The sequence below is a fragment of the Brachyhypopomus gauderio genome, chromosome 8, assembly GCF_052324685.1.
Source record: "Brachyhypopomus gauderio isolate BG-103 chromosome 8, BGAUD_0.2, whole genome shotgun sequence".
Lineage (NCBI taxonomy): Eukaryota > Metazoa > Chordata > Actinopteri > Gymnotiformes > Hypopomidae > Brachyhypopomus > Brachyhypopomus gauderio.
This window is the reverse complement of record NC_135218.1, coordinates 1,494,780-1,508,606: the sequence shown is the minus strand read 5'-3', so window position 1 is coordinate 1,508,606 and position 13,827 is coordinate 1,494,780. Positions and strand designations below refer to the sequence as shown.

Genomic DNA, 13,827 nt, shown 5'->3' with positions numbered 1-13,827 from the left:
TTTCAGATCAGACCATTACATTAAAAATGATCTTCACCTCATGCAGCATCATACACCAACTAACACACTAAGTCCCCAAGTAGAATGATTTAAATGTTAATGACATATGGTGAAACTATTTTCACTCAAATTAAGATTGAATTTTCAACAAAATCCAAGAAAAGTGATCATTTGGCAAAACTTTTAATTTAGGTATCGTTAGAACACTGAAAGGCAAGGCAGGAGAATGTAAGAAAGCAAGGCTGTATATGGGAAAATAAAGACAGACCCAAACATGCAATCAATCGAATGTCAGAATCAAGTACTTCTGAGCATGACCAAATAAACCCAAGATGTATACAGATGTATACATTTCTATCCCTTTCCATCGTATGGAACATAACAGAAATCATTCATTATATGAACAAAAACCTAACCTTTGTACCAGAATGGAGTAACCATCTCTGCAAAGTACAACATGATATTAAATAAATCTGCATCACCATCTTTAGCAAACCTGTTCACACTCACACTTTACTATCAGACAAAAATACGTTTGTGTTTTCTTGGAAATGTACAACTCTTTTCCCAGAAAGCAAATTAGGAAACCATTTCTAGTGCCAAGAGACTTTGGACATGATTCTTCATACACATGTGCTCAACCAAGCATTTTCTGAACTCAGCCAATCACATTTCAGAGAAATGTCATGTGTTCAGGGGCAAGAGAGGAGAAAACATTTTCAGTCACCCACAAACAACACATAAAAAGAGCTCTGTACTCCTTTGCTTTTTTTGCTATGTATACATCAAGATTATGATTTAACTCATAGTGCCACCAAATGTATGCCCATAGCAGAGGTACTAAAGAAGAAGCATCTTTTTGTATATTTAAACAGATTTTATTTTCTCAGCATGATGTGTACCTTACAGATACTTAATATATTAAGTTAATTATAGAAAATTAGTGTTCTTTTAACATTCTGTTAATAATTGGGGAACGCAAAGGTACAGCACACTTTTATCCCAATCATAATGTTGGAAGATCAACGCAGATTGTTTGTGGACATGTATGTCAGCAAGGTGGTTTCATCTCTGTTGCTTTCTCAACAAAAGCATTACTCTGGGTATGGACAGAAGATGTTCAGACACAGGAGAGTTGACAACAAAATGTGGATAAAGGCCTCAAATAATAAGGGTTCACAAAGATAAACAAATGTTACATTAGGCCGATTTTCAAGTCTTCTGTCTTCATGGTTCATAGATGAAGCCACAGCACTGAGAGATGCACACAGCCTTCACTTGGATAACTTGTGCAGACATTAAAAGCATGGCAAGAACTTGAATAGTAGTATTTGCTTTTCTCGTGTCTATTCAATAAGAAGCTACTCATCTCAGTTCCTTCCAAAGACTTCAAACTAAACTTTAAAGTTCTCTCGGTTCCCGACAATTGTAAATATTTGTGTGTGGAGTGTATGCACATATGGGTGTAGAACAGCAGTTGTTAATTGGCTGCCCACGCCTCCAAATCTTTCATGTCATCCTCATCTTCTTCTGCTTTTTGATGCTTTGCTACAATCACAAACACATTAAAACATTTACAACAATCCCATTATCTTGAGCTTTGCAGTACAGGACTGTAGTAATATACACTTCACCGACCACTTTATTAGGCACACCTTGCTAGTTCTTGGTTGGACCTCCTTTTGACTTCAGGACTGCCTTAATCCTTCATGGCATAGATTCTATCATGTCAATATGGACCAGACTCTCTGAGGAATGTTTCCAGTACCTTGTTGAATCTGTGCCATGAAGGATTAAGGCAGTTCTGAAGGCCAAAGGGGGTCCAAGCCAGTATTTGCAAGGTGTACCTAATAAATTGGCCAGTGAGTGTATATCATAGTAATATAGACACACACAATGCTTAAATGTAAACAGCATCAATTTTGGAGCAATAAGGTTGCAAGTGGATGTAGCCACTAACAGATGTACCTGGTCTGGCAGGTAAGGATGTGGAGGGCACATTTGGCAGTGGTACATTCTCTGTGCTTCCAATCTCCAGCAGGTTCTTATCCAGTTCCTCCTGTTCCAGCTCCTCCAGTTCAGCCAATAGCTCATCCTAGAAAGAATTAAATACACACAATAAGCACATGTCCACAAACAGTTATAACAACTGGAAATCATAACTGCTTGTCTCAAAAATAAAAAAAAGACACCACATTTTGCTGTGATGTTAAAAGATGGGCAGAATGCCTTCTAACACACTCCATCCAGGGTATCTGCACATTTTTAAATCTCAAATTCAATGACTTTTAAGACCTTTTTAATACCTCTCACAAGAAAAAATAATACTATTACTGGGGATGCAGGTGTGTTCCACATCGTTGAGGGGGGGGGGGGGGGGTTGTGGCGAACGAGAATTGTTGACGTTGTTGAGGCCGTATACTCCAGCGCTAGGACCTAGCGCTAAATTCGGCAAAGTTCACATCGCGCCAGAAATTCCAGTACATACACACAAATTCCAGTACATTTCCAATACATTTTTAGGCCTTGAATATGGAAAACTAAATTTAAGACTTTTTAAGGACCCGCGGGTACCCTGTCCATCTTACCTCATCAAACTCTTCACCAAACCCAACGGGTTTTGAAATTGCGTCTGAAATTTCCTGTGCCAGCTCCTGCTGCTCTGTGATGTCCTGCATTAGTTCATCCACTTTGTCTATGTCCCTAAGAACAAGAAATATATTCAGGACTTTGAGCATTTATGTGGCTATAAATGTATCCACATCCACGAAAAAATTACTGATTACAAACTGACCCCCCCACCCCCCGTGCTGAGCTTTTTCAATCAAAATAAAGACCAAATTGCAAATAAATTCACTGGACTTCAGAATACAATACTTAGTAGTACAATTTACAACACCTCTAATCAATACAGGAGATTAGATTGTTAACCACGCACATATTATCATGAGCAGCCTTCATGGCCTTTGCTGCAAAGCCCATGTTCTTGATGACCTCAGTGTTGGTGTTGGCGTTCTCCAGGGCCTCCCTCTGGAACTCAATAGTGGACAAGGTCCCGTCGATTTGAGCCAGCTGCTTCTCATATCGCTTTTTACGCTTCAAAGCCTGCAGTGCAGCTGTGTCAAACCAAAGAGAACAACCTGTATATTATATGTTTAATACATATTTTTAAATCATAGAGAATATGACCAGTTAAAAGCACTGTTTTGTGCCGTCCCTTCCTTTAAATATTCTAACCTGATCTGACGGACACCCAAGATATAAACTATTTGTGATCAGAAAAAAAAAAAATGGCACTGTACACACTGAGTCTATTTTGTGTAGATGCAACACATCAACAAATCTTATTTACAACCTCTTAAGGGTTTCTCTTTAACAAATTATAAAGTTAAGAGATACCACATATCACTATGATTAACATCAGCAGCCTACCACAGTTGCTGGTAGTTCTGATTCAAACCACAAGAGGGCCAATTCCCCATCATACTCTGTAGCGGAACAAGCAGCCTAAATTTAATTTGATCCGACATCATAAGAATAAATGCAGAGTTTGCGATGCTCTGCAGCTTGTGTAAAACTCAATGAAAAGGTAATAAAATAACCATGGGAACGGAAAAGGTGAGCCATGATAGTACAGGTTTACATTTTGTTTATTGTGATGTCAGTATGAAGGCACTATAATAGCTCAGCAGCAATAACTTACACACTACTTTTAACACGGACCATCCACATTTTATACACTTAATGCTCCACAACTTAGTGCTGTACACAGAAGTGCTGCAGCAATTAGGATATATGCCCAGTACTATTATATCTTAAAATGGTGAAACATTCATCTACTTGCACAGACTAAAACCCAATCAAGAACTTAAAATCAAGTTCTAAGAAAGGGTGAATTAGAACTGCAAGCAGTTTTAGGCAAGTGTGAAAATTTAGGCATGCACTTAGCAATTACAGAATGATCGAAATGTAAAAATAAATAATCAGGGTAAATATGATTTTGGTCTATTGGAATGTAATTTTGTATGTTTGTATTATATGTTTCTGTCTACCTTATGTATTGTAAGTGTCTTTGGGTCTCAGAAAAGTGCTATATAAAACTAAAGTATTATTATTATTATTATTATTATTATTATTATTAATAATAATAATTTGTCGTGAAATGAACAGAGTTCACTACGGAGTTTAATTGGGTTAAATTTATATATCCTACGTTTACTGACAATGATGAGTGGAACAAAGCTTTAACTGAAAACTCCAACCGTGTGAAGTGTTGTATATTATTAGAGACCCATACTTGAGTAAAAGTACAAGTACTCTATAAAAAATTGACTTGAGTAGAAGTTGAAGTGTTCTTTAAAAACTTTACTTAACTTTACTTAAGTACATTTTTTGTACTTAAGTATTGCAAGTAGTTTATTCTAAAATTTATTACTCAAGTACTGAAAGTAAAAAGTACAAGTATTGTGTTTTGAATGAATTAAAGAAAGCCATCAAAGTTTGATTATCAATTGTTTTTATATATCACTTACAAATCAAAGATGTCAAAGACCACAAATACAAGTGTTCTGTATGTACAAACAAGTAGCAACTTATCTGTTTTTTGTGTATGAAGTGTTAAGCCCAGTTAACACATGTCCCGATACGTCATAGGTTTGACGCAGCAGTACAAGTTCGCCTTAATTTAACTGAGAAAACGGGGTGTATTTTGGACATCCGTCCTTCGGATTCTAAGGGTGAGCCTACTGCCCTGCGTTTACCCTCAATAAATACCCTTAACCTATAAAAACACTACACTATAAAAATGGACACATGATTAGTCAGCACGAAAAGAGACACGGATTACTGTTGCTAAAAACACAACTCAGCGTGATATCGCCTTTATGATTGCCAGCTAATGTTAAGTGAATACTGCAGCACGTCATGAACATAATTAGGTTAGTTAGCCAAGATATCTAACCTAACTCTAGATAGGGCCAGGGTGGTCTCCTTCCTCAAACACTGTCTCTAGGTAGGGCCAGGGTGGTCTCCTTCCTCACCCTCACCACCACAATCACTCGATGTTGAAGGTGTGGAAGGTGCCAATATATGTACATTAAAATGCCAACAAGCTTATTATGCAGCATTTCTGCTGTTACCAAACACTGTACCATCTCTTTTAATGAGATAAAAAGCGAATTATTTGGAATAATTTCGAGTATATGTGTATTTGTATAAATATGTAAATTAAGCTGAAGGTGCTGGATAATACTGAAAATGGACCTTCAAAGTGCCGTACAAGTGCATGAATTCCACCTTGTAACTTCACACGCACAAAAATCGAGAGGTGCACGACCTCGCGACGCGACCACGCGTGTGGCCAACGCGCATGGGCGGAGCCACCGCGATTGCGTCATTTTTGCCGCGCGGACCCTTGCGGCAGTCACGACGTGTCAAGTGAACCTAAATTACGAAGCTCAAGTGTTGAGTGAAGGCAGCAGCAGAGTAAACGAGACGCGACCGGAGCATGCGCAGTTTTCTCATAAGACAGCCTGATCGCTTGACCCGGTGACAGCGCCAGTTAACATGTTTATAATTGTAACGAGTAACTATACAGCACGTAAAAAATATATCGGAGTAAAAGTATTAAACTGATGGAAAATATATAGTGAAGTAAAAGTGGAAGTAGGAGAAAAAATACTCCAGTAAAGTACAGATACTGCATTTTAGTACTTAAGTACAGTAGTGAAGTAGTTCTACTATACAACTCTGGAACTTGGTCAGATTTCTGCAATTCTCTCTTCAATGTTACAAAAGAGCATTCAAAAGACTTAATTTGACAATATTTTTTACACCTGTTTTGCGGCCACACTGATGCTTCACACCCATTACTGTCATGTGTTTATGGTTCCGATTCGATAATTTTTCTCTGAATTAGTGAGCACTTCTTTTCAAAAAGTACTGTTGGCAAACCAAATTGTGCTTCAATTTCGGGTTAAACATTAGGCTCCAACATTATTTCGGCCACATTACGGAGACAAGGAAGAGCTGCAAAAACAGTTCTGTTATAGTACACCAACGTGCCACATGCTCCGTCTACAGTCACATGGCGTGAATCGGTACGCCAAGCACCAGTAACTTGTTGATCTCGTTATTCTTAGCGTGAAACAAGCTAGCTAATTTTATTACTCGACATGCTGTAGTATACACAGATAACCTGAAAGTCCTTCTTAATTTAAACTAAAGTGAAAGGGGAACAATCTGAGTGTGTCGCATCATTTCTTCACACGGGATCAGCTTACAGCTCCATTTAAAATGTAACGTTTAGATAGATAGATAGATAGATAGATAGATAGATAGATAGATAGATAGATAGATAGATAGATAGATAGCACACTCACTATTTTAATACACCTTTCCGTTGCTAACAATGTTATGGTATAAAAACGACATAACTGGACACCAATGATCTAGCTTTCTTACTGACACTAGTTATATGGAGCTAGCCTACATCATCTTAGTTATGCTTGGTGGCTAACGGTAGATAGTAAATGTACTGCCGTTACTTCCTTCTTCCTGACAGGCAATTTAAGGTCAAACGCATCCGCCTCACCTCTTTTATTCTTGGTGCCGTTTCTCTTGGCCGTGAGGAGTTCCTGGTCGATCTTCTTTTCCAGAAAATCCTGTTTCTTCGTCAACATCTCCTCCGTGTCTCGGAGTCGCTGGATCGCCTCTTGAGGGCTGGGAGACTTACCCCCTTTAGCACCGCTACCAAACAACTTCCCAAACAAAGACATCCTGGCTCCTAACTACAAGAATTAATGAATTTTTTCAATAAAATCACAACAACCTTTTATTTACTTGTGACTTTACAAAAATATCAGTAATGTAACACGGTGGCGTCTTTCTATCAATGGCCAAGCGAGGATGTGATGGTTGTTGTTGTTTCTTCTTCCTCCACCAACAGGCCTTATGACGACATAACGTCGCGCGGACGTGAGTCACGTGGTGATGAAGAGGAGCGGACTGAGGCCGACGTAAAAATCTGCCTTCTCCAGATTTAACGCGCGTGTTCCGACATGACACAAGGGCTTTCTAAATGTGCCAGTCATGTATGACAATGCACGCGTTTGCGAACTTACAAAGTCATAAACTATATATACATACTCATCTTGGGATTCTATGGAAGCCCATTCCCGCCACTTGAAGAAAAAAAAAGTCCATATAGTATCTCATAATTATGACTTAATATCTCATAATTATGACTTGCTTTCTCATAATTATGACTTAGTATCTCGTAATAATGACTTACAATCTCATAATTATGACTTAGTATCTCGTATCTCGTAATAATGACTTACAATCTCATAATTATGACTTAGTATCTCGTAATAATGACTTACAATCTCATAATTATGACTTAGTATCTTGTAATAATGAGATACTAAGTCATAATAATGAGATACTAAGTCATAATTATGAGATACTGTGGCGGCATGGGTTTCTTCTGGAAGTACAGTCCAGCGTGCACACATCTTTTTCCAACCACCCAAAGTTTATAATATAAGGTAAGCATTATTCTACACATAATAGTATCATCGTTGTCAATAAAGCCCCGTTTCTTTCTATGAGAGAGCCAGTGTGTATGTTTATATTTCACATTGAGTGCAGGGTCGTTGCGCTGTTAATCTGAAGAACAATCTAGCTAACTAACTGCCTCGTTAGCTAGTTATATTTTGAAACTTCAATTTGAACGGGTGACAAGCTGTAGATGGCAAGATCAATGAAAGTATGCTTCAGTTTTGAGCATCGAAAACAAGCAGATGTAGGTTTTACGATCTGATCCCAGCCAACATGTCCACATGGGCCCCAAATGGGATTTAACTGGGCAGTATGGGTTTTATCTGGGCATGGGCTTAGAGTGGGCTTTTTTAAGGGTTCTATTCGGGCCCCAGTTGAGTTACATTTGTGGGCCCCATTGGGGTTATAAATCCCGGCCCCAGTTGGGTTATAGTTGGGACCCACGTGGGCCTGATTTTTAAAACAGCCTAATATTTTAAAAACGGACTTTTAAATACCATTTACAAAACAGACATTTTTACATAGTACATGATTTTATACCTCAGCTCAAGCAAATGATGGTAGCACACAAACAAATAAATTGCATGTTGATATAGTTTAATTTGTGAAACAGTTATAATAACTAAATTCATTCAAAATATTAACAAAGTTAATAGGCCCTTTTCACACTTCCGCATTTTTTCTTCCGGAAGCTCTCATTGCAGGGTAAAGTTACTTCCGTTACACATTAAACAATGGCAGAGTCCAATAACAAGAGCTTTTTCAGTGCACCAGGGTGCTCGATCTCGAAGCAAAAACAGTCGTATCTCAGTTTCTACGGTTTCCGGCTGACGACAAGCAGAAAAGAAAATGGGTTTGTGCAATTAGGAGGGATGAAGGGGAAAACTTTGTGATACGGAGCATCTTTGTGTGTAGCCAGCATTTCACTGCTGCAGACTACATAGCAGGAAGCTCGCGGCTAAAAGTTGGTGCTCTTCCCTGTTACTGTCCCCAGTACTGTTACTGTTCCCAGCCGGTTTCAGTGGAACAGTTGCTGTCCGCGTTTGAAAGATCAAGCTCTCGGCTGGGAGTACACGTACGTCCGCTAGCATCTAGCCCCGGTTCGCTAGCTTCTATCCCCGGTCCGATAGCATCTAGCCCCGGTTCGCTAGCATCTAGCCCCGGTTCGCTAGCATCTAGCCCCGGTTCGCTAGCATCTAGCTCCGGTTCGCTAGCTTTTAGCCCCGGTTCGCTAGCTTTTAGCCCCGGTTCGCTAGCTTCTAGCCCCGGTTCGCTAGCTTCTAGCCCCGGTTCGCTAGCTTTTAGCCCCGGTTCGCTAGCTTCTAGCCCCGGTTCGCTAGCTTTTAGCCCCGGTTCGCTAGCTTTTAGCCCCGGTTCGCTAGCATCTAGCCCCGGTTCGCTAGCATCTAGCTCCGGTTCGCTAGCTTTTAGCCCCGGTTCGCAAGCTTTTAGCCCCGGTTCGCTAGCTTCTAGCCCCGGTTCGCTAGCTTCTAGCCGTGATCCGATAGCTTCTAGCCGTGATCCGATAGCTTCTAGCCCAAGCTCTCGGCTGGCAGTACACCACGAACATCTACTAGTCGAGAGTTTGCTCTTTCAAATGTGGACAGCAACTGTTCCACTGAAACCGGCTCTGAAACTAGCTGTGATCCGCTAGCATCCAGCTCTGCTCGGTAGCATCCAGCTCTGACCATCACTTTGCTGTCGACTATATTGGACACTGAATAAACAATAACACGTAATAACTTGGTGTGTGTCATGAACTTTATTGATACTGATGTAAACCAAACAATCAATAGCTGACGTCTCTTGGCTTGCTAAAGCTGGGCGTACACTGTACGATATTTTAAATCATGTACTCAGCTCCAGCTCAAACTACGACCAAATCGCAGGGAGAGTCTGCTCGTGGAGCTGCTTCAACAGTGCGATACTCTCACGAGGAGCGATTTGAATTTCAAACATGTTTGATATTCTTGCGACGCTGCGATTTCTGATCGGGAGTTGGTCGTGAGGTGTGAATCGCTCCTCGTTTACCTGTGTAAACTATACGATGCACGACACGCGATTGAGCCGAAACTCGGTCCGATCGCAAAAATAGTCGCACGAGTGAAAAATCGGCTGAAAATGGGCCAAAAATCGCACAGTGTACGCCCAGCTTAACCTAGCTAGATATTGTTAACTAAAGTTGTCAGTATCATTTGTAATATTATAATATATATCATAATAATATAGACTGTTTTACCACTCCGTAGGATGACTAATGGAACTAGCTATACCTTAAATAATAGTTAGTTACCTAGCTAGTGCTAGCTGGTGTTAGCTTACCCTGGTATAACTGAATAAATTGTTCTACAAACAATTTGTAGCCTCTATTTAACTTGGAACCGTTCGTTGTTTAATGTTCTCCAACGATACTGGAAACGTATTTAAAATTCAGTCTCGGCAGCGACGACAGGGATGAAGTAAACACACGCTCCATGCTGAGGTGAATTGACAACAACTATCTTCTGCGAGTACCGGAACTTGTTTTACCCGGCGGTGACGTATTTCCGCTTTGTTGTGAAAAGGGCCTATGAACCTGCTTCAGATGTATGGAATAAACCATTGCCTCGCCTCCTCTCGTGCGCGCCCGCCCCCAACGAAAGACTAAACGGTCTCGCCTGGCCTGACTGAAAGTGAATTTTTATATCCGTTGGAGATATCATTCACTGAGGTAAGAAATTAACTTTTTATCCGGTTTCTCTAATTTGGTTATCAATGTGTAAAAGAACAAATATACAATGAAAGAAAGAAAAATATCTGAGGATATAATGCCTGACGTTATATTTAATTCAAACCTAGCTACGTTAATTAGCTAGCTTGATGGCTAAAACAACCGTTAGTGTTGAAAGGTAGAACGCAAGCCGTTCATTTGTTATGGCTAAGAGGAATAATATGTGGGGGGAAATATAGTGTTTAAAATGTCTATGTTTACACATTTTCGACGTAACCCACCTAGATTTAGTTAACTAATTTTCCTAGATCAGCTAAGACATAAGTGCAAATTTCGATGTTGCTAGGCTAGCTAACCTAAGATAGTGAGTTAACCTATCTTAGCAAACACTAGAACTAAGTGGTCACCTTGGTTAGCTAGCTAGCTAGTTAGGTTTAGAGAATGTTTGCTTAACGTTTTGGTAGAAAAGATAATTGTCCTGTTAGTTATTAATTAAGTGATAAACCTTTACAGTTAATAGTAAGTAGTATCCTGGCATTAAATATACCAAATACAAATGACTGCATTTCTAAGGTAGAGCTGTGTAGTATTAATCCCAGTATGAGGGGGAAAAACAAATGATCGTAGTCCTAACCTACCATAGACAATCTTGTGTATAGCAGAAAAGAGTATTGTCTTATGGATAAACAGCTACTAATCATTCTTGTAATGGGTCCAAGTTAGATAGCGGTTTTCTCGTTTTGGTGCTCTGTAAAGTAACATGTGGTGGTTGTTTTTGCCTCAGCTTATTCTATCTGAATTTTAAATTTTGTTTTGTAGGTGCCCTAAAACAAAATGCTTATCTTCAGAATTAACTAAAGAAAATGTCGAGAGAGCTGTCTCAAAGTGGTTTACCAATGCTCGTGACCATGATGGAAACCGTGCACTGAGAGCGCAGAGAGACTTTCAAAAAAGGAACGCAGAACAGATGTAAGTAATCAATAGTGAGTTACACGTTTGTGATAATGTGACTATGAAGGCATGTGAAAATCATTGTCATTTTTACTTTCCAAAACCCTGACAGCTCCTATATTGGAGTTTTTAAATGTTTTATGTACACCTAACTTGTAAACACATCACTTGGCCTTTGTAAAATCTCCCCCAAGAGGTGATTAAAGTGTTAGACATCAGTGTCTTTGGAAATTTTGAGTAACTGCAGCAGCTCAAATTAATGAATTGTATAGTATATTTGAAGGAGTACTGGTCAGGATTTTATTATACTGTGCAAACTAGAAGCTGGCAAGAGCCTTCATAGAGTTCTGTACAGTGTATTATGGTCAGGACCCAGGTGGTGCAGAAAATGCATGCCCATTAAACAGGCCTAGTGTGCTAATTCAATAGTACAAACAGGATATTTATGCTTTACCATGTTTTAGATTCACAGAGAAGGATGTTTATCATTGCTAAAAGTGGTTTAGATAATCTGCAGTGTTACTGTTGTGTGCTTTAATTAATACTGTTGTCTGTCTCTCCCTCCCCTCTTCTCTCTCTCTCTCTCTCTCTCTCTACAAGATGTGAAACTACACAACTCAGCAACACACAGTAAAGGATTCTAAAGACTCTTAACATATGTTTTATGGACATTTATGGTTAAAATTGTTAATGAGTTGTCGTTTTCAATAAAACATTATTAGGATTGATCAAGCATTTGTCGTCATTTAAATGTAAGTATTATTATAAACAGCTCATCTCTGATTGAAATTACTTATGATAATACAGTCTTTAGTGCTGTGCTCTTATACAACAGTTTTGCAAAGTAAGAAAAGCAACTGAATATTACATTAGGTATGTACAAAAAAGGGCCCATGTGCCAGCCCATTTCAAACCCATGTGGGGCCCGCATGGACATGTTGACTGGGATGTTTTACCACTAATGACTGTTTAATGCACAGTGATAGGCAGCTATAGAGGTTAGATGGCTTAATAGTGGTAACGACATCTAAAATTGTTAAACTATTGTCACTGAGCGACGCATATTGTACTCGCATTGAAAAAAAATACTCGTAACATTTATTTTTTATTGACTGGTATAAAACTTACAATTTATAAAAGGTTAAGTAAAGTTTTATGTAGACAACTATCTCTAGCTGCTGCAATAGGACTCGTGACTCAAGCAGACATGCTGTTTTGACGTCTGATAATTATATTAATAATCACGTGGTTAATCATCCATAATTTCGTCACACTCCTTAAACAGACAATGCAAATGTCAGAAGTAGATCAGACGCGATCAAGCAGAGACTAGCCTAGCTGAAATGTTGATAGCTAGCCAGAGAGGAAGAGACTGGGAATCTGACACGTTTTAGTCCACTTAAAAATGTGTTAGGTAGCACGCATGTCTCCAAAAGTCATTCCAATTATGACATGTTTTAACTAAGTAATATCAATCAATACAGTGTTGTATATTTGTAATTGTTTATGTTCAACTTTCAGTACATTTGCCAAGACATATGCACCAGGGAAAGAAACCGTCACCGTGGTTCTAAATCTAATTCCAGGTAAACTGTAAGGACTGCTCTTGTCATATAACTTTCTTTGCATATTACATTGCTTTAAATGGCACTTAATTCACAAATGTGAATGGGGCTTAATGAAGGCAATTCTTAGAATGATTTGAGACTTAGTGCAAGATTACTTATAGTAATGTAAATTTATTTCAAAGAATAAAAATGTCAGTGTGTTGATTTTTGGTTGAGAAATGACTGGTCAAATCTTCATATTCTGACTATAAAGTTACAAAGTACTCATAACAAGGGTTCACTCGTGGGCCAAATAATGGCCTTGTGTGTCTAAAAAATGAACTTCTGTACTTTCAGTAATATGATTAAAATTACAGAATGTTTAGAAGGTAATCTTTACACATAAACACTAATTTGTTCAAGGCTGTCAGACTGCCCAGATGCTAGATCACGGTCACGGAACGTACCTGAGGAGACCATACAGGAGCTTGGAAGGGATAAGGTAGTGAACCCGTTATAGGAATGATAAAAAATCTGTATTCATCCTATTCCAACTGTGGTTAATATTAACCATAAACCAACTCCATGAAAATGTGCCTTTAAAACTAAGATGTTTTTTCTTTTATTTAGCTAGTCATTTTATTGAAGGGGCTAGAATTTGTGGAAAGGATTGACAACTATTCATAAAGCATTTTCTTTTGTAGATTGATTCCAACGTTATACTGTTCATGACAGATGACCAGCTGAAGGGATATCTGCCATCCAATGGTGACCGACTAGCGGTTCTTGGATATTGCAGACGGAAAGGAAACAATCCCATAAGCCGCAAATCTAAACTTTTTGAGCGTCTAAGAGCTAAGTTATCAAGAAACAAAACAGATGATCGCGAGCATTCAGCTAAGGAACCCCCTAGGAATGCTCAGAAGAATGTGCGAAAAATTGAGATTGGATGGATGCATTTTCGTAAAGATAAGTTTTTGCAAGTGAGAACCAAAAAAGGTGGGGGTACAAGAAGAATCACTGTGTCAAAGGACTGTAGAAAAGATGAGTTGATAGAAA

General features: G+C 38.9%; 1 protein-coding gene and 1 long non-coding RNA gene across 2 annotated transcripts; one reads left to right on the top strand and one right to left on the bottom strand.

Annotated features, from left to right (window-relative positions):
• Positions 1-167: 167 nt before the first annotated feature.
• On the bottom strand, positions 168-6,966 carry chmp4ba (charged multivesicular body protein 4Ba). Its single transcript, XM_077013747.1, has 5 exons — positions 6,593-6,966; positions 2,939-3,116; positions 2,589-2,703; positions 1,969-2,095; positions 168-1,548 (listed from the first exon to the last, which is right to left on the bottom strand). The coding sequence occupies exons 1-5, from the start codon at positions 6,774-6,776 to the stop codon at positions 1,481-1,483; spliced, it is 672 nt and encodes a 223-aa protein (XP_076869862.1). The 5' UTR covers positions 6,777-6,966; the 3' UTR covers positions 168-1,480.
• A 3,219-nt stretch (positions 6,967-10,185) lies between these two features.
• Positions 10,186-11,935, top strand: LOC143521004 (uncharacterized). Its single transcript, XR_013132581.1, has 3 exons — positions 10,186-10,270; positions 11,090-11,239; positions 11,822-11,935. It is a non-coding gene; the product is annotated as an uncharacterized LOC143521004 (long non-coding RNA).
• Positions 11,936-13,827: the final 1,892 nt, after the last annotated feature.

Coding starts and splice junctions, on each gene's coding strand:
- chmp4ba (XM_077013747.1), bottom strand. CDS start 6,776: ATGTCTTTGTTTGGGAAGTTGTTTGGTAGCGGTGCTAAAGGGGGTAAG. Junction 2,704..2,938: donor AAGGCTGCTCATGATAATAT/GTGCGTGGTTAA, acceptor TCTTGTTCTTAG/GGACATAGACAAAGTGGATG. Junction 2,096..2,588: donor TTGGTGAAGAGTTTGATGAG/GTAAGATGGACA, acceptor AATTCTTTCTAG/GATGAGCTATTGGCTGAACT.